Consider the following 23,595-nt stretch of genomic DNA (forward strand, 5'->3'; position numbering starts at 1 on the left):
GTGATAATGTTGATGGTGATAATGGTGATGATGGTGATAATGTTGATGGTGATAATGGTGATGGTGGTGGTAATGGTGATGGTTATGGTGAATGGGGTGATTAAGATGATGATTATGGTGATCTCCCATCCTCTAAGTATCACGTGACATAAAATAACAATCAAACTTATTATGTAAGGTGTCGAACAGAAATTAAAAGGGTATAGTTATAGTTATCATAATTTTTGAATTACCTCGCAAACATTGCGGTATATCACCGGAGAGTAATTATGTATAAAGCGCACGTCGTTAATGACATAGATCAATAAGCTAAGACATCGTACCGCTGGTACATAATGTATTATGAAATGGAGATTAACTATGGTATCTCTTATTATATGATTCATTTTAAAGGTTATTTTAATCGCGCGTGTGATCTTGATGGAGCCTCTGATTTTGTCTCTTTGTTTGTCAAATTTTCTTATACTTTATTCATTAGCTTCTGTGACTGTCTGCTGCCTCCTTATACACCGATACAGGATTTGTTCAATTTAATATCAAAGAAAGTTAAAGGTAAAGTAACAATAAATGTTGATCGACTAATTATGGATTGATTATTTTATCTTGCCTTCTTCTGTTCATATAGTTGTTTCTCTATTCTTTTGTAATTCAAGAACATAAAGATACACATTAGATTATGTTAAAACCGTGCCAGAATAAGACCATTTCTTCTATTTACACAGATGACGAAAGAAATTTAACAAATTAGTGACATAGCTGGGAAAGTGCTTTGAAACAATTTTTGTATATCATTTAAGTTTACTGTAATATACTAAACTTTCCGTGCATATATTTTTGCACAGAAACAAGCAGAGATATCAAAGGATTACAAACATAAATAAAACCTAGACCATGTACAGTATAATCAAATAGCTATTACATGGGGAGGTTGAATATGTTAACATTAATGACATTAATCTCTTTCTCTTTCTCCCTGTAATAATATAACATTATGACGTGTTGTGAATCCCTCTTAAATCGTTGTGGAAATTTTTAACAGGACATGGAAAGTTGAAGCAGGGAGGGGGGTGTTGAGTTTAGTGGGTTTGTGAGAGTGAGGAATAGATCACCAGGGCTGTGCATGTTTAGTACAGTACAGTGATATCTGACATGAACGTAGCCGGTACCCTGAATCTGATGCAAAAACTTACAAAGTTCCCATTGAAGCCGCTCTGGACTAAATACATGCGGTGTGGCTTGAATAAATTAAAATAACAACAAAATACTGAGTTAAAACGTGAAATAATGCTCCTAGCTGTAATATAAAGGAAGCGGTACCACTGGTAGTGAACAAAGGTGAAAAGCGAACATGAAACAAGAAAAATGTAGCTTGCTAATGTTTCCATCAGGATATTCCACATCATGACGCTGATCAATTTACCGATATCTGTCTATAAAGGATCATGGATTGTATGCAAAACTCACGCTTTAAGGACAAATGCTCAGGTTATATGATTGCTTTTTAATCGTTAACTTGTTTTTTGTTGTTGTCATCTGCAATGTTATAACTATCAGAGATAGATCTGAAACATGAATTCAGATTAAACATGACGTTTCCGTGTTAATAACTTAAGATATCTGGTAAAAGAATGTTAATATACATTAACTCAAAACTTGTTATAAATTATTGGAAAACATACATTTACAGATATCTGCTATCTCAATTTCAGTAACTGAAAATGAAACATATTTGAAGCGATCCGTGTAAGGTTTGGTATAAATTACATTTCAAACGCACATACAATGTTTGAAATGAGCATTGTACACAATTGTACGCATTGTATCCAATTAATGCACATAAGAAGACAAATGCTGAATAGTTGCGAATATGTTTTAACCGTCTTCTCAAGTCTCGAATGATGGCAACTAGACCATTCTACATTAAAAATAGTTTAGTGTTGGAATGCAACCAGACATTTTATAGATATATTTCTGTGATATAACTATGTTGGTATCACACATTTAACTTTGGAGAAAAACACTGAGACAAACTGATTGCTCCCATTGGTCTTTCTTCTTGTACGTTTCCTCAATCTTCAAGTAACCAGTCTTGTCTTCAGACGAAACTTAATGGACTGGCACAATCAAAGAAATATATCAAATTAGTTTCACTGACCGGTCGGATAAGCAAACTGTATGAATCAATCAGTTTACAGGTTTTCCTTTAGCATGAAAAAAATAAACGGAATTCAACTGTTTACTGTATGTGCCTCAGTAGCGAAATCTTTGGAAGTTTGACCTGATCCAAACATAGATTATAAAATTGAATGCCGTTCTATCTTGTATCATCTGTTTTTATTGTTGATACTGATTACCTACCCTAACCCTGCTTTGTTTTTATTTATATTTTAGTTTTTTGGCTGCCTTATGGACCAGGCGAAGGGTACTACATACTAAATCTCCAGTCTGGTTGTTGGGAGCTGATTTTTGGACGTTCTTTACTCTTCCCGGTAATGATCGCTCATCGTTTATTTTAATAGGAACCCTTGATGGTTTAATTCACTAAAAGAGACCCACCGAATGGAAGTTTATTTTAAACCAATGCTGGTCATTTCAAAGGAAAATTTGGAGATTATTATTATATTGCACCCACTTAACTTTATCATGGCGGAAACAGCTCAGAAGTTTTTATGTTCTGCGATTTAAGTGACGCAGAAGTAACATCAAGCTAAGATATAAATAAGCATGTTTACTAACTTCATTGTGTGATATGTCATCGATATAAGATATAAGGGATTTTGAGGTATACCAACGTTTGGTGACAGATAAACAGTGCCGCTTCACTATGCTTTTAGAAGGAAGTACACTTTGAAAAGGCTGTCAACGAGATGTTTGTTATCTGAGATATTTCTCACAACAGTCGACATTGTGTACAGATTTACGGTTCTGTTAGTTTATAATGTAATAGAGAGTAGTAAGGTGGGCAATGAATCAGAATATATCACTCTGTAAATGATTCAGTAATCATTTTCACCACAACGACATCACTGGTGGGGGTAAGGGATTGGTAGAATGGGGATGGGGGTTGGGAGAGTTAGGGTTAGGGATTGACGGGTCGGACGAAATAAATGTTTTGAAGAGATTATCGATCGAAGTTGCGTATTATGAAGGTGAATCATTATCCTTAGCACGGAATGTTTGCTCTATGTGTATTGTTGTTACATGTGCTCGAAGTAAGAATATTCAATTTGCTTGCATTGTCGAGCGATAGTAAAAGCATGCGTTTTATTGCTAAAATTTTCTAAAATGTGATGATGATGATGATGATGATGATGATGATGATGATGATGATGATGATGATGATGATGATGATGATGATGATGATGATGATGATGATGATGATGATGATGACGATGACGATGACGATGACGATGACGATGACGATGACGATGACGATGACGATGACGATGACGATGACGATGACGGTGACGGTGACGGTGACGGTGACGGTGACGGTGACGGTGACGATGACGATGACGATGATGATAATATTGGTGGTGATAATGATGACGGTGTTGATGATGTTGGTGATGATGATGGTGTTGATGATGCTTATAGTGATGATGATAGTGTTAAAGGTATTGGTGAAAGGTGATGATGATGGTGGTAATGGTGAAATCATCGTGATGATGATGATGATGATGATGATGATGATGATGATGATGATGATGATGATGATGATGATGATGATGATGATGATGATGATGATGATGATGATGCTTATAGTGATGATGATAGTGTTAAAGGCATTGGTGAAAGGTGATGATGATGGTGGTAATGGTGAAATCATCGTGGTGATGATGATGATGATGATGATGATGATGATGATGATGATGATGATGATGATGATGATGATGATGATGATGATGATGATGATGATGATGATGATGATGATGATGATGATGATGATGATGATGATGATGATGATGATGATGCTTATAGTGATGATGATAGTGTTAAAGGTATTGGTGAAAGGTGATGATGATGGTGGTAATGGTGAAATCATCGTGGTGATGATGATGATGATGATGATGATGATGATGATGATGATGATGATGACGATGACGATGACGATGACGATGACGATGACGATGACGATGGCGATGGCGATGGCGATGGCGATGGCGATGGCGATGGTGATTTTGACGGTGATGGTGATTATGGTGATTATGGTGATTATGGTGATTATGGTGATTATGGTGATAATGATGATGATGATGGGTGACGGTGATGGTTATCGTGTTTATGGTGGTGATGGTAGTGGTAATGGTGATGATGATTGTGATGAAGTTGAGGGTGATGTTGGTGGTGGTGAGTGTAAAAACGGTGGTGGAAATGATGAAGGTTATGATGATGGTAGTTATTGTGATAATGGTGATGGGAATGATGATGGGAATGGTGATGCTGCTGATGGTGGGGGTGATGATATTTCTGGTGGTGATGTTGTTGGTGGAGATGATAGTGATGATGATTTTGTTGGTGCATGGTGATGATAATTGTGTTGATGATGGTGATTATGTTGATGGTGATGATTGTGGTAATGGTGAAGGTAATGTTAACAATCACGATGATTATCATGATGATCATTGTGGAATCTTATGGTGATGGTGATGACTGTGATGGCATTGATGGTGATGACGATAGTGATGATGTTGACGGTGATGTTGATGATCGTGATGGTGGTGGTGATGACGGTGATGCTGTTAATGATCATGGTGATGATGTTGGTGATTATAGTTATGGTGTTGATAATGATGATGGTGGTGGTGGTTGTAATGATGTTGGTAGTAATGGTGATGGTGTAGATGGTGGTAATAATGGTGATGGTGATGATGTGTGTGATGGTGATTATGATGATGGTGATGAAAGTGATGGTGATGGTGGGAATGATGATGGTAAATCACGATGGTGGTGGTGAAGGGGATGATTTGGTGGTGATGGTCGTAAGGATCTTGTTGCTAATGATGGTGAGGATGATGATTTCGGTGATGGTGATGATGGTGATAATGATGATCATGGTGGTACTGGTGATGGTGTTGGTGATGGTGGTGATGATGTTGGTGATGATGGTGATGTTGATGATGGTGGTGATGATGGTGGTGATTATGGTGGTGATCATGGTGATGGTGGTGGTGATGATGATGACGATGGTGATGATGGTGATGTTAATACTCATGTTGCTTATCATCATGATAATGATGGGATCATATGTGATGACGATGATGATGATGATGATGATGATGATGATGATGATGATGATGATGATGATGATGATGATGATGATGATGATGATGATGATGATGATGATGATGATGATGATGATGATGATGATGATGATGATGATGATGATGATGATGATGATGATGATGATGATGATGATGATGATGATGATGATGATGATGATGATGATGATGATGATGATGATGATGATGATGATGATGATGATGATGATGATGATGATGATGATGATGATGATGATGATGATGATGATGATGATGATGATGATGATGATGATGATGATGATGATGATGATGATGATGATGATGATGATGATGATGATGATGATGATGATGATGATGATGATGATGATGATGATGATGATGATGATGATGATGATGATGATGATGATGATGATGATGATGATGATGATGATGATGATGATGATGATGATGATGATGATGATGATGATGATGATGATGATGATGATGATGATGATGATGATGATGATGATGATGATGATGATGATGATGATGATGATGATGATGATGATGCATATGATGGTGATCGTGGGATCACAAGGTGATAATGATGATGATGACAACGATTGTGGTAGGTGATGATGGTGATGATTTTCATGTAAAAGTATTGATGGTGGTGGTGTTGGTGAGGAGGAGGAGGAGCAGGAGGAGGACAAGAAACTGTTCATACTTGCTAACGATATATTTCATTTTTCGCAAACTTATACAGTTACTTATTTCGCTATCTATATCTATATTATTCCTACTGGACAAGACTATCGTTTACTGGGAAAATAATTAAAAGTTTCTTGTATTTGTTCTCATCTCCATTCATATTACCTTATTTACAGACGAAAGCCATTGGAGATGAATTGACAGAAGCAGAATATCGTCAAGAGGTAATGTTATGCAAATAGTGAATATTATACTTCATTTAGTAAATCGGTCAGTATGATACATACATATACATGTGTACAGTGAGATACCTGTGTCAGTCCAGATTTAATAGCCACACATAAAATCAATTAAAGCCCTAGCACATGTTCCATAGTAAACATTTATACTTTATTTTTTGGTTAAACACAAACTACTTCCAACGATACACATTTTACATATAGGCGTTGGTACATGTTAAACAAAATCTGGTCGAATAACACGACGTCTTTACGGTATCATATAATCAAATACGCATCATTAATAAATAAAAGTAAAAGCAACATATATATAAACAATCCCTTAAAATTCAAAGTTTTCTGTTTTCAATTTACATTTTGGCCACTTGCTTTAGGCAGACAAATAAACTATGCAGACACTTTGGGTGGGTGTGTGTAATGTTATTTAAGAGGCAAATAACATTATTTAATATCAAAAAATTATAATGCACAAACGATGGATTTAAACGTTAAAATGAAAAACTGTACCAAGGAACTGAACTGATCATTCATTTTGCCTTAGTAATGTGTTTCAAATATTTCGTATCAGACTTTCGAGCTACATATCTTAAATATGAACATCTGAAACAGTACTGGCTCTAAAATGTCCCTCTTTCGTACAACTATGAGATATCGACAACTTAAATTCTTTTTAATTCATTATTTTGAAGGTTTTTTATGCACACTGTAGGATGGATAGGGTGGTATGTGAATAGCAAAATCTGAATGTGGGTATATCATTATTGTTGTCTGTTAACATTATTAAGTCTAGGTTAACACGTCTATAGTCGTATCAGAATGTTTGTGGAAGAATGGCAGGTAAAATGAGCAGCGGACCAGTGAAATAATAAGTTTAATTTAATTGTTTGAGGTTCTTATCTTGGTATCAAAATGTGGCTATATGTTACAGCGGACTATAGTATACTGTTTATATAAATGAGACGGTTTAGTTCGAGAGGTTTGTATGCCTAATTTTTGTGTGATTACAAACTACCTTATATTAGTTAAAGACTAATTATGGTGATAGGAAGTCGATTCATAATTGATGCTATTCATTATATGTATATATTGCTTTATGTGTTGTGAGAGAAGGAGTCGCAGTTAAACAGAGGCATTGCATTCATCGCTTAGAGCAGTCTTGGGATAAATATAATTTCTGCTGGCGGGGAGGAGTGACGGTGAGGGCATTTGAATGTTTTATCTCATTTTTACCTTAGTTTCTTTCTTTTTGGATTTTCTTCAGGTAAAAAACTTCCGTCATCGCTACAGGTAAGGAAATAGTGCTAAAAGAGAGCAAGTTCAAAATACTACAAACAAACATAAAAAAAGGAAAGGTTTGGTTTCATCCAAACATAGAACGTATCATTATATCCGCAGCATTACACCTAAATAATTACAATGTCACTCGTGTGAAACTGTTGTATATCTAAGTAAATATCAAGGTTTAAAGTATGAATTTGTAATTAAAACAACATTAACGAATGCTAATGCAAATTTGATATGGTAACTCTGAATATTGTTAATGGCATGGATCATTATTGTCATTTGAAACAATGATAAACATGCGATGACCCTTTAGACCAATCAATTAAATTAAGATATTGATTCCTTTACTGTTTAGACACATTGCTGTAGTTGCGTAAGCCATTTTATTTAAGTTTATTTGTTAAGTGTAGATCATAACAGTTATCAACTTTAACATTTTCCATTTAATGAAATTACTTAAACAATTGCAATTAAACGTTTATATATCTAAAAACGTTAGACAAACCTTCATCATTGTAGTGTTTGCTACTAGTCCTTAGATTGATTCAATAACACTTATGTTACTGCTCTAATGAGAAATGAAGGTGTAACGGCATAGTCATTTACAATTATGAAGAATTTTCAGTCGTAAAAAATAGCAATGCCAAGTGACAGCATGAAAGGAACAAGGGTTGTTTTGGTCTGTTTCTGCAATGGTGTAACCTTTTTATTTATTTTTATTTTGGGAAGAATGCTCGAAAGGGTACGACATGTCATGTTTACAACTTACGAACGTTTTGGTCGATCATAGGTTTTAATAAAGCTTCATTATCAACGAGGCTAACATAGACCAGACTAACTTACAATGTGTAAAATTATTGTATATAAATTAAAACACAGAATTGATACCCAAATGAGAATTCGATACCCCTCTCATTAGACCACTCCACGGAGGACAAAACAGTAATGTATCAATCGGCTCCTCGTGACAGATTCAATCTGAAACTCATTAATGCTTCTTAAAAGATTGATTTGAATATGTTTAAAACACATAACTGATATGATCGTAAAATGTCAATCTATTTATATATTAACTTAGAAGTGCTGGAGACTATTTTATGTACTATAAATGATATTAGAGTGTTTAGATATGTCAGTTATCATTATGCACTAGTTGATCTTACTTTATTCTCAACAGAGATACCACATGGCAGCAGACCTGGGTAGTCTCAAGAGGAAAACGAAATCTTGAAACATATAAAAAGGTCTAAACGCATGGTCTTGCTAATAGCTAATCTCGAATTTTTGTGTGAAGTTGTAAGGTTGTGTAACTAACATGTGATGCAGGTGTAATTTTCCCAGACTGAATATAAACATGCCCACAACTGAACCAGTTTCCCTCGAATGACGGAATAGGAGTATGCATGGCCCACTGCTCACCACATTCTTTACTAAGTATTCCTCGGCTGTGATAGGAAGGGCCAAGAACGTCTATGTAAGGGCGTGAATAGAAGGAAGGGTATAGTGTTCCTACGATTGCTAATTTGTTTCACATGTAGGGTGTGGGGTCCTCCCCTGAAAAACAGACACTTACAGTTCAAATTGAGCAGATTCATATTTAGATGATTAATTAGGTATATAAAAGGGTCTTAAGACAAGTCACGACAACCCAAAGTAGTAGACAAGAGCAGTTATTTAATATAATCGATCCTCAACATCGTTGAATATCATATTAATGCTCATTGTAAAAAAAGAAAGATGCAGCATTCTCATCTGTTTTATACATGTGTAAAAAGCAGAAGCTACTTTTTTGTCACGTGATCTCTAATCCAATGTCATAAGATATTAATAGTCAGCTGCCAAATTTCCATTGCTGCAAGCTATACAAAAGTGTTGGACAGAAAACCACTAGTGTTTTCACCACTAGAAGACATTTGTAGATTATGTAGTGACTCAAATTTGGAATGTTCTAGAAAGTTATAAATAACACATAAAAAGAACATAAAATTGAAGATTAAAGCATTATGAAAAAAATAAAATTTGATGTTTGAAATACCTTTCTGCTAATATAAGTTTGAAGTATTGTGTCATTGAGTGCAACGTTTCCCTCAATGAATGCGAGGGGCCAGAAACACTCCTGCCTCCACTTGCAAAAGTGAAGAAGATTTTGCAACGGGTCAATTTTCTCCTGTTCCTACAAGTTTGTTTAACTTGTACTTCATTATTTGAATAAAAAGATTACCTACACACCTATTTGATTCGACCGTAGATTTGCATAATACTACGAAATGAACCCAATGTCCATTGAAGCTAAATGTGTAATGCATGTGCTCTTTTTAATGCACTTTTTTATATTTTATAATTTTGTTTTAAATGTTCTCGTATTATGTCTTCGTGATTCCTTTCAAGGGTCTTTATATATCGGGACTACACCATACTACATACAGTATAATACTGACTACTCCATTCAACATACAGTCTAATACTGTTTCTTGTGTAAAGGTCTTCTTATTTTGTATTAAAATTCACTGAAGTGAATTGTTTGTTTGTTGGAACACACGCATTTCAAAATGCACTAAAACCAAACGCTGACAGCCCAGTTGGCGTTGTTAAACTACTGTTATATTTTAATTTGACGAAACTCAAACATCAGAGTGTCATCACAAAAAGTAACTGGACTACTAATCTAGCCGACAAACCATTAATTATGTTGTCAGTAGAAGTATCACACTTTTAAAGAGAAGAAATCTTTTCTTTTTTTTGTAGCAAGTAACACGTTCGCTATGAATAACAACTAGTTCAATGTGACACATGTTATTTTGTTAAAATATGGCATAATATTTAGTTTGGATGAGTGATAATTTAGAATTTATAAAACAGGATTAACAAAAGAAACAGTATTACCAAAAGAAGGTTGACGTAATCAACATATTGTTGTCAACAGAACATTCATACATCAGTGTATAGCATCCCACATCAGAGATGATATGATGTAATACTTGTATCACTTTCTATGTGGTACAGTTCTTAACACCTGAATGAGAATCAAATAAACTGTTCTTGTAAATAAAATGTAAGAACATTTATTTGATTCATATTAAAAAAAAGGCAATCATGGTTATAACTCAGCTATAGAACAATCCAAATATATTATAGTGATAAACCCTCATATGTTCATTTTTAATTCTTACCTGTTTTGTATTAGTTTCATTATCGTTGCCATTCTTTTTTTCTTAAGTTTTTTTTCCAGAAGAAAAATAGAAATGTACACCATGAATGTATCATTTGTCACAGTCATTGTATGGTAACACAAATGTATTCAAAATCCTTCATTATGTAGGTACGCTACTTGGAACGACATGGGCTGAGTTATTTGCTTTTTATTGGTTGTTGATTATAACTTTATATAATAACCATTATTTTGTTATAATCTTTAGAGTATATGTAACTAACCATATATTAATAATAAAGTTTGGCACTTTTCAAATGTATTGGCCTTTTAAAACTAAGACTAAGATAAAATCACATAAACTTTTTTGAGAACCAGTTTGAGGTAAATATGCAGGCCTACCTTGTTTATGAAGAGACAAATCCTTCAATTGTAAAATCCTACTTAATAAATTGCTCCTGCGACGTACTTAGGCAGTGATAAATCGTTCATTTTGTTCACAATTTGATATTGTTGTGAAGAAGCATACATTCGTTTAGGAAGCACTGTTACATTTCTTAAATAAAATACTGTACGCTAATGTCAACATGAACAACAACAACAACATTGAACAAGGGAACATAAATTTTGTATTTTTACACGCGTTTGTATATAATTCCACCTGTTTAACGGAATTATACATTAACTTTAACGCATGCGCTAAGTGAAGGAAATGTTTCCTTCTTAAAAAAAGTTTATTTTCAATCTGTTCAAGTGTAAACCATTCAATTTCTGGAAAATATTGCTAACTCAAAGATAAAGCAGATAAGACAGCTATGTTACCTGAAAAACTCAAAACTGATATTGCTTGTTCATAGTATGGTCGCTTTATTGTAATGTAATATTGGTTAACTGGGTTGCATATACTTGAGATGACCAATTTCTCAGTTGACTATGTGACAGACATTCCCCACCATTCAGCTGGTAGTGGTTTCCTCTAATTTATCTGACCGCAGGGATATGGGTCAATGAACCTAAGATGAATCAACTACTGTTTATGTGGGTAGTGAATTTGCACGTAAAGAGAAAGCAGAGTTTGTCGGATTATTCAGCAAACAATTCGTCCTCATAGTAGACGTATATATTATACAAATAACATATCAGAGTACATATAAAGATGTCACAATGTTGAAAACTCTGGGAGACTTATAAAAATTTACCCCCAAAACCAATACTACTTCATGCCTCATGTTGTCTATGGTAATCAGATGATTTTCTTTCTTTCTTATTATATTATGATTCTTCATCATGTAAAGCGCATATGTATATATATATATTTTATAGTATTTGCGCTATATAAGGAACCATGATAATAATGATCATAATAATAATGTCATTACGATTCATTCGTATAGATATGTAAATGTTAAGAAGATTTCTAAAAGAGATTGGTAATAGCAGTGACAATAGCTATTCTGTCTTTGCTAGTTTTCCAGAAACATCGTTCTCAGGGGTGCAAAGTTTGATAAAGTAATTCAAATGATACTTATAGTAATGTGAGTTTTCGTTGGAAACTCTGGCTGATCCGGCCCCTTTTAGAGTGAATTCGAGAGGATAACGTATAAGATTCGGCCCGGCTTAAGTTGCGATAGTATATTTGATATTGTTAACAAATACATAATGTTATGAAATAGTGATACCATCTCTTTGATGTTACCGAAACACTCCATCGAGACACCTTACAGGCCTCTTATGTATTTATCTAGGTCATGGATTCAGTTTTCCCACGAGAAGTTTTTAACTATCTTATTGAATCTTGGTACAGGGCCTTTTTCCCAAAATAGATTCCATTATGTCTGTGGAACATTCGAGAAGGTTCTCTCACGTGGTATGGAAGTTTCTATAGAAAGGGGATGGACTTCCAAACTCCCAACCAATCAGGGCAGATCAGTGCCAGCGCACTTATTTTTAAATCGTTAAGCTAATACAGGATGGTCAGGTAATTGGCTGCCTACTGATTGTGCGCAGAGGGATTTTGTAGAAGTAAGGTATAAAAGGGCATGGGGCCGAAAGTTTACCCACTCCGTCAGAAATTTATCACTCCGTCAGCGCTCCGTGATCAGTTCGTCGCTTCGTCATTGCTTCGTTACCATTTCATCACTCCTTTTAATTGACGGAGTCAAGTCAAATCTTTGTAATTTAGTTGTATTTGTAAAGAGAATCGACAGAGAAGAAATTATACCGAATCAATAATCAAATCCTATCTCGTCAACTTGTTTTTGTGTGAACTCATTGTTTTCTTCCGTTCGAGACATCTCCTGAAGAAGCATAAATATGGCATCAAGATAACCCCAGTACCTTTCTATCGCGAGTCCCGATATAGTATCACTATCGGAGGAGCCGGGCTCGTCACAATATTACAATAATATGTAATATTTATTAGCTGCATGTAATATAGTTGGGGAAATGGTTAAGATTATGTTGTAAATAACTTTAAAGTGCTTTTGCTTTAATGATATAATATTGACAATTGCTCATATTTGTTTTTCTTACATTTTCTTTATTACTTTCAAAATATGTCATCGAATCTGAAATTGCTATTATTCATATCTGAAGAAAAAATAAATGTTTTTTTTTGTTTAATGGGCAAGACGTTTGTTAGGTGTTTCTCTACGTTTTATATTATCTCCAAAGCTACTCACAATTTACCTAGAAGTATTTCAGCTGGTATCTTTATCTTACGATCTAACACATACTGTAAAAACTATGTCAATTAAGGTCACTGGATAGTTGTTTTAATTCTTAGACTAAAATATAATCAAATTCCATATCAAATTTCAAACTTGATACCATGTGGCTCTTTACCCCGGTCAACTCGCATTCCACACAGTCACACACGCACAAAAACAGTAGCTACTAATAGATATGTATTTTTGGTTCGGCCAGTAACATAGGTAACATGTATACAATAATTTAGACATAATACAACATGTAATTGCTCAGCTACATAATACGTTCATATCAATGCTGAGTAATACCACAAACCATGGCTAAAAATTTGATATGTAATTAATTTCGGTTTTAATCTTGATATAATTGCAAATATACCATACTCACGATCGGTGGCGGGATTACATAGTGAAAGGGGACCAATTGCCACACCCTACTTTTTCCCAGACAGAGTTTGCTTTTAATCCGATTCTGTCGGTAATTTGGTTGGTTATACCACAGCAGTTTTGGCAACTCTGCGATATTTTTTGACTTATTTATAATGTTATTACAAAGGCTATAAAAATTATCGACCCAGTGTGACGATTCTATCTTTAACGCACTATGGTACTAGCATGATACTACTAGTACCAATGTGACAGTACCATATAGGCGTATGTCAGTTAAGGTTATCCAGTTTGCCTGTGTTTGAATTTTGAGAGAAACTCTCTTAGACGGTTTACCATCTATGAGAGTATCAATGGGCGCCGGCCAGCCCTTCATTAACGATAGGATTGACCATTTGTTACTTTTAATGTCGATCATTGAATCTGACAAAACTTTTGTTTGCAGATAGAATAAGTACATTTTCAAATACACAAGTAGTACTTGAAAATAAGCTATAAATATTGCATCATATTATTTCTAGCGTCTTTATAAAACAACACAAGCTCGCAAAAGTGAGTTAAACAGGCCCTTAGACCTCCTGCCCAGGATCCCCCTCCCTCCGTTTGCTTTTAGAAATCAAATTACACCCATGCCCATTATCTTAGTTTGTGATTATGGCACATATTAAGTTAAGCTGCTTATCTTTCCTCTACTCTCTTGAAGTAGATAGGGCTACAGATAAACATGTGTAGACGTGAATCTATGCAGATGAAGAACACTTCTCAGATATCTTCGCCATGTAACTCCACCCAACCTGCCCCCTCCCTCAAAAAACAAAACAATAGTAATTATAAGATAAATTGGAACGTTGTTACAAATGCCTGCGTTATGATGGTTTTGTTAGGAAGAATTTAACTTAATTAAAACTGAACCAATTAAACAAACAGCAAGATGCAGTCATATTTCTAACAATATTGCATAACGATCTAGTCTTGAGATTGTTCAACTGGAGTGAATGTTATTGAAAGTTATAGTGTTTGTAATTTGTTAACACACATAACTTTACAATGTAGGCTACCTATATGGACACACATACGTGAGCATGTTAATCGCTTTGTTTCACTGTACTGCTTATAGTAGGAGTCTAACTCGCTTTAGTATGCTTACCTAGTTATATAGTGCTGCAATCCATATCAAAATGTAAATATGAACCTTGATTTGTAGATATAGATTCCTAAACTAAACAGAACTGTAAAGGTCAGTCCAACAGCTAATCCCGCCATCAATGACTTGGTTTGATCACAAGTATGTAACACGTTTCATTCGTAGTAGTAGCGTGCACAAAGAAAAAAAGGCTGGTCGGGGAAATCTCGCACCTCCATTTGAGAGGAGGTGGAGGAGAAATTGTTTAGTCTGGGACTTTGTATACCACACCATTTTGTCCATTTCTCCGGGTTTAACTCCACCACCCCCCCCTCCCATCCGTACGCCCCACCCTTTGAACCTGGTGCACACAAAGTCAGGAGTCATTATGATCACTGACATACGTCACGACAACCAAAACTTTGGACAATACTTTGTTGTAAAACAATCTTAACATGCTCAACCCTACATTACAACCCTACATAAGTATTTCTATTATGTTAACTACTAGTTGTCCATCTTACCCGGTGACCTTCTCACAACTTTTCTTCATAGAGAATCGTATATGGATATGAAGGAAAGTTTTAGTACTTTTTTATTTGATTTTACTGATTTATATGAATGACCAATGCATATTTGTATCTTTCTAAGATAAATATGCAAAAAGGTAAGTAAAAATTATTGTACTTTGTCCCAGCAATCCCATCAACCATCGTAGCAAGATTAAGTAAATATGAAACTGATATCTATCAGTAAAGTATATTTTACCAGACCGCGCCCATCAGTAGTTGCAGAGTATTTTATTTAATCGTTTGTATCTAGCTATATATATATATATACATATATATATATATATATATATATATATATATATATATATATATATATATATATATATATATATATATATATATATATATATATATATATATATATATATATATATATATATATATATATATATTTATATAAAGTGCACATTAGGTGCCCATTGCATATTGAAAATTGCTACCTTAGAGGGACAGTAACGTTAGGGGAACATATCCGTGTTCCCCTAATGTTTAAGGGTATGCTCATTCTGTTATGAGGGCTTCGGTGGACAGGTAATTACTACCCATTGATCGTGGATGCTGCCCTCTACACCCCTTTATTTTGATTGGACGATTATCGATCTGAATGGATATTTATAGCTTGGCAATTTTTGTAGTAGTATATGTGGCCTGTGCAAAATTTAGCTATTAGGGACCCATCAAGATATATCTCGTTTATTTTATCGTCCTATCGGTATATGTTTTACTATCGATGCTCTTTTAATGCTGGTAAAACTGACCAATGTATTGTAGAGCTCATATGGACGTGTGTACAGTGTGGTAAACGTGTTATCCGTATGGCCGCAAGTTTTCACACTGTATGCAAGCAAGAACGGTAAACCTACCTTTTGTTCGCGAATCGGCACGGTATCCATGTTGCACTATCAAAATGAGAGCCGTCGAGATTGACTTTGGAAGCCTAGGTAATACCGTAATACTTTCTTGCAATTGCTAGATATTAATTCCTTTACCAAATGCTTTATTGACTAGCCTAGAATTAGTAATAGTATAAAGTAGGCCTCAGTTCCCTGTGCAGCTGGCTGATTACCAATCACAATTTGTGCAAATTATAGCTCAGCTCTCACTTGTCTCACTCAGTGTAAGCCTAACATTAACAAGGTCTAGCCTAAGTTACAGTAATGTTAGTGTTGCCCTAGATAGGCTAAACTTCATGTAATTGCATGACCTTTGTCCCAAAACTCTACAAAAATATAAATAGTGATGAGTGATGCTTACATAGCACCGTTTTTTGATACAAATGATACAGTTTATACACCCTAGGCCTAAGCTAAGCCTTAGCCAACAGTAGCCTATTGCTGAAGGCTGGCAATGCTGGACAATGCTTAGCCTACATTAGTAAAATGCCTTATTGTCCAGAGCTATTGTGATTTTTTTGCCCACAATTAACTTAAAATACGAAGCCAATTTTCAATTTTGCCAAATTTTAATTTATAACAGCTAGCCTTAACCAGGGTAGGAATTAATATTTGGCTTTGGGGGACTAGTTTGGATATAGAAAAGTTAAAACGACCCCTTATTCCCTAATTGTATTTACGAGGGTTTTTTTAAGGTTAGGGGGGCTCTTTTCCAAAGTTCAATATATGCTGTTTACGGATATGGTTGTAGCATTCAACAGGATAAAGTCAGCACAATTGTCCTATTACTAGTGTTGCAATTAACTGTATAGCAAGTTCATTAAAAGTTTGATAACAAAAATTTGGAGCATTTAGCAAATAATGTCATTCCACCGAATATATGACGAAAACCAATATCCCATCAACTGAAATAGAAAACACAGGTTTACTTCCGCTGGTGACTCCTTTTCCTAAGGCATGTATGTTTTAGTGTGTGGATAAAATCACATACCTTCCAAACAACTGCCAATTTCCAGCAAATTTAAAGTTGTAAACAATGTTATGCAGTTTTTGTTTTGTTTATGCAAAGTGATGGCTAGGCTACATTTCCCATTGACTTAGTGTGATTGTTAGGCTAATATTTGGTTAAAGATTGCAAGTTTTAATGGATATTTTTCATTTTTATTTTCAACACAACTTGAGCGAGTAAACAGATGGATAGGTAAGATTACCATGTTGACCTACTTCACATGTAAAGTTAGGCTACCATGTGGTCTGATATTTGTGGGGATTTTAGGTTATTGGCACTGAAATTGCTTAGTGGAGGCCGTAATTTGCCAGAAACTGTGCGGAGATTGTGCGTGACCCTCCGGCACTGCTTCAAATTTTATTCGGGATTGTGAGAACTGTTTGTGCGATTCGCGCTGCTACTGCAATGCCTAGCTAAATCAAAAGCATGTCACAATTAATTTTACACAGACACCTGAATCATCCTTCGCCCTGCTTATTTCCAACCCTGGCCTTGACATTTCACTTCCATGTTGTGCACGTAGAGGTGGGAAAATGTACGCACAAAGTTAGGAGGGGCACATTATTAGAATAAGCAGTAGCATAGTGGGCTTGTTATTGAGGATTTTAAGGATTAGATCAATGATCCTAATGAAAGATAATCCACAACAACCATCTGCAAGCATTTTTCATGTTAGACCAAATAGTATTTCCTCCAAATATATTGTTCACTACATAAATAATGTGTAGAATTGGGCGAACTTTGACCCCAAGATGTCTTTTTCCATCACAAAATTGCCCATGTACTAGGCCTATACAGAGATTCATGATTGACAAATTTGGCATCAGTTTGTCCAAGTTTAAATTGCATCTTTTTCTTTTAATAGATTATACAAACAGTCAAGGCTTATTCATCTTTCATTGTAAATCAAACAAATTCTTTTGAATGGTATGTACCTGTAAAGGTTCAAGGTTAAGGAGTACATATTTTTGCTTTCTTTAACAGGGTTAGCTAAGGTGGCCTTCTGTTCCTGGGGTGGTACTCTGATAAATATGGAGGCACATCAATCAGGGTTCCAAGTCAATGATGGGCCTAAGCCTGTTGCTATAAACAAAGGGTAGTTAGGACACAAGGGCTTATTAACATGCTGGAGGGGGACGGTTGACCAAAAATTAGGAGTCAGAGCTGTTTCACTGGTGAGGAGTTTGTGGTGCAATTTTCAGCAAAATTTGGCTTATTTGACCTGTGGCCTCCTGACCTTTGACCCTTTAGCGAACTTATGACAACATAAAAGTTGTCTGTCTTATATAGGCTACTTCACATATCTGCTATATTGTGGAGTCAAAATTGACTCCCACACATACACAGACATCAAACATTTTTTTATTCCCCCTGCACCCCAGTTGGTAGAGTACTTGCCAGCCAATGGGATAAGGTTATCATAAGGTACCCCATTAAGTGCCCATTAGCCCACCAGCTAACAGTTCTATACCACAAGGGATGAAAATTAGGTTACTTGTCTGTTTACAGACCATTGGTTTGTTCAAAAACAGGTGACCCAATGGAATAAAACATCTCCCTGTCTCTAAATGTATACAAGGATGAGATAATAAAGTTACAACACAAAAAGTGACAAATATTTTAGCTCCTTGTTAGGGTTTGGTATTAAGGTGGTGATAACTTTATTAAACAGATCATGGAACATACTTCTTTCTAACATTTTACAGGGCAGGTTGCGAATGAAGACCGAGAAGAGGCAATTGGTAAGATCAAAAATTATACTTGTAAGAGAAAGGAAACCATTCGTGTTTTGGATAAAAGCTTTGTCACTTGAATGATGGAAACAAAACAATCCAGCAATGGCGCAATTGAAAAAATTCATGTAAGAAATTTTAGAGGCTCAGCCGCAAGTGTTTGTTTTGTGGATATACTATGTGGTGTCCTTAATAGCTAGGTATGTAAGGAATGTGCAATCACACAACTTTTCATGTGGATTTTGCGATTATTCCTCCATGTTTTCCTCTGGGCACATGCATGCAATGGTAGACAACCTTCACTGAAATGTATTCCACATGGAAAACAACCCCAGCGAAGTTGTAACCACCTAAAATATTATTAGTGTTTGGATGTACCATTGACCACCATAGAGTGGAGGACTGGCAGTCCTCGGGGGGGGGGGGTGATGGTTCGAATATCCTATCTAAGCCTCAGTTTCTTTGCATATTTCAAATTTCAAAGACGTTTCTCCCAGCCAGTCAGTAGTTCTAATATGGTGACTCATGTATTAATGTTGTTAGTTCATTTCTTGCTGTGTCCAGCAGAACAGGAGGCTGATGTTCAACAGAGAAAAAAAAGAGCAAGAGGAGAATCCCCATCCATGAACAACAAGTCACCTGTACGTATGTAAGTATGACAGTTTATGATACTGGATATGTAGAGGCACCAAGAATTATGGGAAGAGGGATAAATGGCAAGAATAATGTCGAAAAATATAAAATGTTATTGGATTAATCTTCAGCAAATTGAGGATAAAGTGAGACTTAAATGAGGGAAGTCAATCAGCTCCTTTACATTTTGCAGGCTAGATCATTGCCTAATAAATAAAGTGATGTTATTGAAGTTTGTTATCAAGTCAGTTTAAATATGACATAACTAATTTTGTCGTAAAAAAATAGATATTAGAGGGACACAGAAACAGTTTTTAATCTTAACTGAGACAATTACCTGCACTGACCTATAATATACTGAAGTAGAACATGGTAGAACAAGATGTATTAATTTAATAACTGGTGAGGCTTATATTCCTCTAGCTATGCTGTAGACTTTGAAAGCTACATACTGTAAGTGATGTTCCATGTGAGAAACAGTTTTCAGCTTGACATTGTATGTAAACTTTTGTATTTTGTATCTGCTTTAGCTGTTCATTGCTCTCAAGACTCAAACATCTGCATTATATCCTTTATGAAATACATTTCCTACCTCGAAACAAAGAACTACAGAACTGTAGTAAACTTACCAGACCCTGTAATAAAATACCTATGCTACATCATTGACCTACTCTATATCAAAAGAGGTATTAGTTAATAGTCACAACTGTTTGGCTGTTTGACTTTTGTCATGCAGTCTTACCAATACTATAAATTAGCAATCAAATTGAAGAATATAGAGTGATCCTTAATAAAAAATAAATATACCCCAAATATTTATTTCTTGTACAGAAGGACTCTCATATGCATGTGACATACAAGTCAGAACTATGTTTTCCCTAATTCCAGTTCCTTTTCTTTCTCAGGCAATTGTAATTGTATTCCAAATGAATTATATTGTCAGTCTTAATCTCCCTGACACATGCAATGGTTAACAACCTTTGCACAGTAACAGAAGGAAGAAAGCCTTCGGACTTTGTGACCCCATAATGCTTGTGTTTTGTAAATTTGGTTGGATGGATCATTCAATTGATATGAATTATCATTATTAGAGCAATTGGGCAACTAAATTTAATAAGCTACATTAATATACTGTAATTTTACATGTAATTGCTAGTTGAGTCAAGGGATGGATATAATTTGGTGCCATAAGTTCTAGTTATTTCCTGGTGTCTGTTATCATTTGGTTGAATAAGATAAAGTAGTTGCATATTTTAGGAGAGATGAAAAATCTGTGACATTTGCTTCAAGATGACTATGCAGCTACCGGAATTATCAATTAGTCTTGAAGCATAGAAATTTTAAAGGCATTGAACACTCGCCCCACACCGCGTGCGGCCATCTGAAAAAGTTAACTTTCTGTTGCTTGTGAGTGACCTTTTTTTCGTGTCACTACAAAATGCAGACAGTACAGTAATGAAATGAGATACTTTGTTATCTTTAGGTGGACCTGAGATGTCCATCGCTGCATTGGTTTTTACACTATGCTGTGGGTATTGACCGCAGCATGAACTGACTGTACACTAGTGTCTAAATACCGATGGTAGCAAGCTGTGTGTGTATTTTCTGGGATCGATGGTGATGTCTAACACTTTTGTTACACCTCATTCGAAACTAGGTCAGATTACCGGCATTAGACTTTCTTTTTGAGCGAGTCTTGACACCCTTAAACTAAATACTTGCTGTTATTATCTTATTTGTATTGATTTGTGTATCCTCATCAAACTCAATTGTTTTAACGGTGTTCATTTAATTTCTTGCTGTGTCCAGCAGTGCAGAGGGCTGATGTACAACAGAGAAGAAAAAGAGCAAGAGGAGAATCCCAATCCATGACCAACAAGTCACCTGTATGTAAGTATGACAGTGTGCGAAGATCTTTATGACGGAATGTCAAAAAGTGTGTTTACAAAATGTTACCAAATCTTAAAGAGTAACAAGTTTATTAAAATAAAGCGACTAGGATAAGGGGAGGCTCAATTTGTCACACTCTCACTAGGGAGAGGTTTTTGTTTGCATCATGTTAACATGATTGCCTTGTAACCAACAAATTTGATTCAAGTTTTTTTCATCGGCTGTTATGTCGTATTCTTCACTGAGCATGTCAATTTGGCCTGCATTCAGGCAAAAGGAATATACCAATCACTGCAGTATCGGAACGCTGACAAAATGCTGATCAAATAAGAATTAATATTTACTTTTCTTCACAATACAATTTGATCGCCCTTGTGCGTGGGATCAGATCCTCCTTGCATACTCACATGGATGAAGGAAGCAGCTAGGGTAAACTGATTTCAGTAGACAGGACTCATTTGGTTATATATGCTCCATTAGTATACTTTTGGGCAAGAATTAATCAGTTGCAGTTAAAGGTGGCAACTGCTCTTATTGTGCTATGGAAATCTGTTAAAACAATAATATTGTTTATGCTTTAGTTTTTTAGTTTTTATTTTGGGTAAATGCAATAATCAAATCATGTGGAAATCTGGCAAATGAGTCAAAGCAAGGAAGGACAGCTATTTTGAAAGAAACACCATTAGATGAGCTCCTTTGGCATGCAAACAGCTGGAGTTTATTTGAAAAAAAAAAGTAAACACAAAAAATGTGTACAATTCTTTGTGGGAATCAACTCAACCAAGGAAAAGTTTGCAGAAGTGCTCCCATAATGAAGAAGATGATTTTATGCTTTGTCTACACAGATGATTTTAGGCTTTGCTTGTATAAATATTGAGCATCATGATGCACCTTAGTAAGAAAGCAGGCTAAATTTAGTTTGCTCTTTTCTGGATTTGAAATGACAGAGTAAAGTTTTATGTAAGGACTGGTGACACTCTTCCAGTACCTTGTTTTTATCAATTCGTATGTGATGAAAGGAAGGTTGTTATTACTGGTGCACCTTTATATAATGAAGAAAAGGTTTAATCCTATTAAAAAGTTATACAACTTCACATACCCTGACCAGAATCAGGTAATATTATATGTGGAGGATTCCCAAGTTTCCCAATTGCCTCTACAACTAGCTGTTGCAGCAATCATTTCCAACACCAGACAAATTGGGTATAGATGTTTATTGTACACATATATTCAGACATTATGACTGCAATAGTTTCAAATCTGCTGAATATTAATGAGCATTCGCAAGACAACACTTCCTCTGGTTGCTTTACCTAGTGTTTTATGTCAGGCGTCAGGTACCTTCCATGGTGTATAACTGTATCATCAAACATGATTTCATATATAGTTCTTTCTAATTTTTGAAGGCATGTTCTAGCTCAATTAACATGGATTTCACTTTTTATTTTCCTCATTTGTTTCAGGTAGGAAATACATTAAATGGAGTGAAAGTGCTTCAAAGTGTGTGGTGGAAAATTTTGAAAGTTACATCAAAGGACTTGCATAGAGACTATATATCCTGAACTTACTTGAAGGGTTAAACCACCCAATAGCAAAATTGGTACATTTATAAACCAAATTGAAGCTGGCGAACCTTGAACATTTGTTCTATTAGGCATTTGTTTTTAGAGTATTCAAAATCATACATAGTTTTGTGCTGTGGAGTATAAGGATCGCGAGATACATTTTCTCAAAGTGGCAAGGAAAATGTGCTAAATATGACTGATTAAAGATCAATTTTAACCAAAATATTTAGGTAATTCACAATCACAAGAATATATGAATAGGCCTAGGTAAATTGGAGTGCGACAGTCAGAAATTCTGATTGTCGCACTCAAATTTTCCAATGTCAATTTTACCAAGATTGGGGGGGGGGGGTTGAGACACTCCCACACCCCCTCTCTAGCAAGGTCCCTGCCATTGCAATGTGGGCAAATATGTTTAGCTGTTCAAGTGTTATAAAAAAAAAATACAGAGAAGGAAGAG

General features: G+C 35.3%; 3 protein-coding genes across 3 annotated transcripts in view; 1 reads left to right on the plus strand and 2 right to left on the minus strand.

The window, feature by feature from the left end:
- The window catches only part of LOC139982309 (uncharacterized), a 540,410-nt gene that overhangs the window by 410,474 nt on the left and 106,341 nt on the right, over window positions 1-23,595 (minus strand). The gene's annotated exons all lie outside the window — the stretch shown is intronic.
- On the minus strand, window positions 3,271-5,643 carry LOC139982532 (uncharacterized; the record flags this gene model as incomplete). Its single annotated transcript, XM_071995425.1, has 2 exons — window positions 3,271-3,510; window positions 5,578-5,643. Coding segments are annotated over 2 exons (306 nt in total), but the record flags the coding sequence as incomplete, so codon positions are not given.
- LOC139982533 (uncharacterized) lies at window positions 16,188-23,116 on the plus strand. The gene is made up of 5 exons (XM_071995426.1): window positions 16,188-16,353; window positions 19,021-19,056; window positions 19,612-19,692; window positions 21,490-21,570; window positions 23,034-23,116. Exons 1-5 carry the CDS (start codon window positions 16,251-16,253, stop codon window positions 23,114-23,116), a joined length of 384 nt encoding a protein of 127 aa, XP_071851527.1. The 5' UTR covers window positions 16,188-16,250.

The sequence above is a fragment of the Apostichopus japonicus genome, chromosome 16, assembly GCF_037975245.1.
Source record: "Apostichopus japonicus isolate 1M-3 chromosome 16, ASM3797524v1, whole genome shotgun sequence".
In the NCBI taxonomy this organism is placed as follows: domain Eukaryota; kingdom Metazoa; phylum Echinodermata; class Holothuroidea; order Aspidochirotida; family Stichopodidae; genus Apostichopus; species Apostichopus japonicus.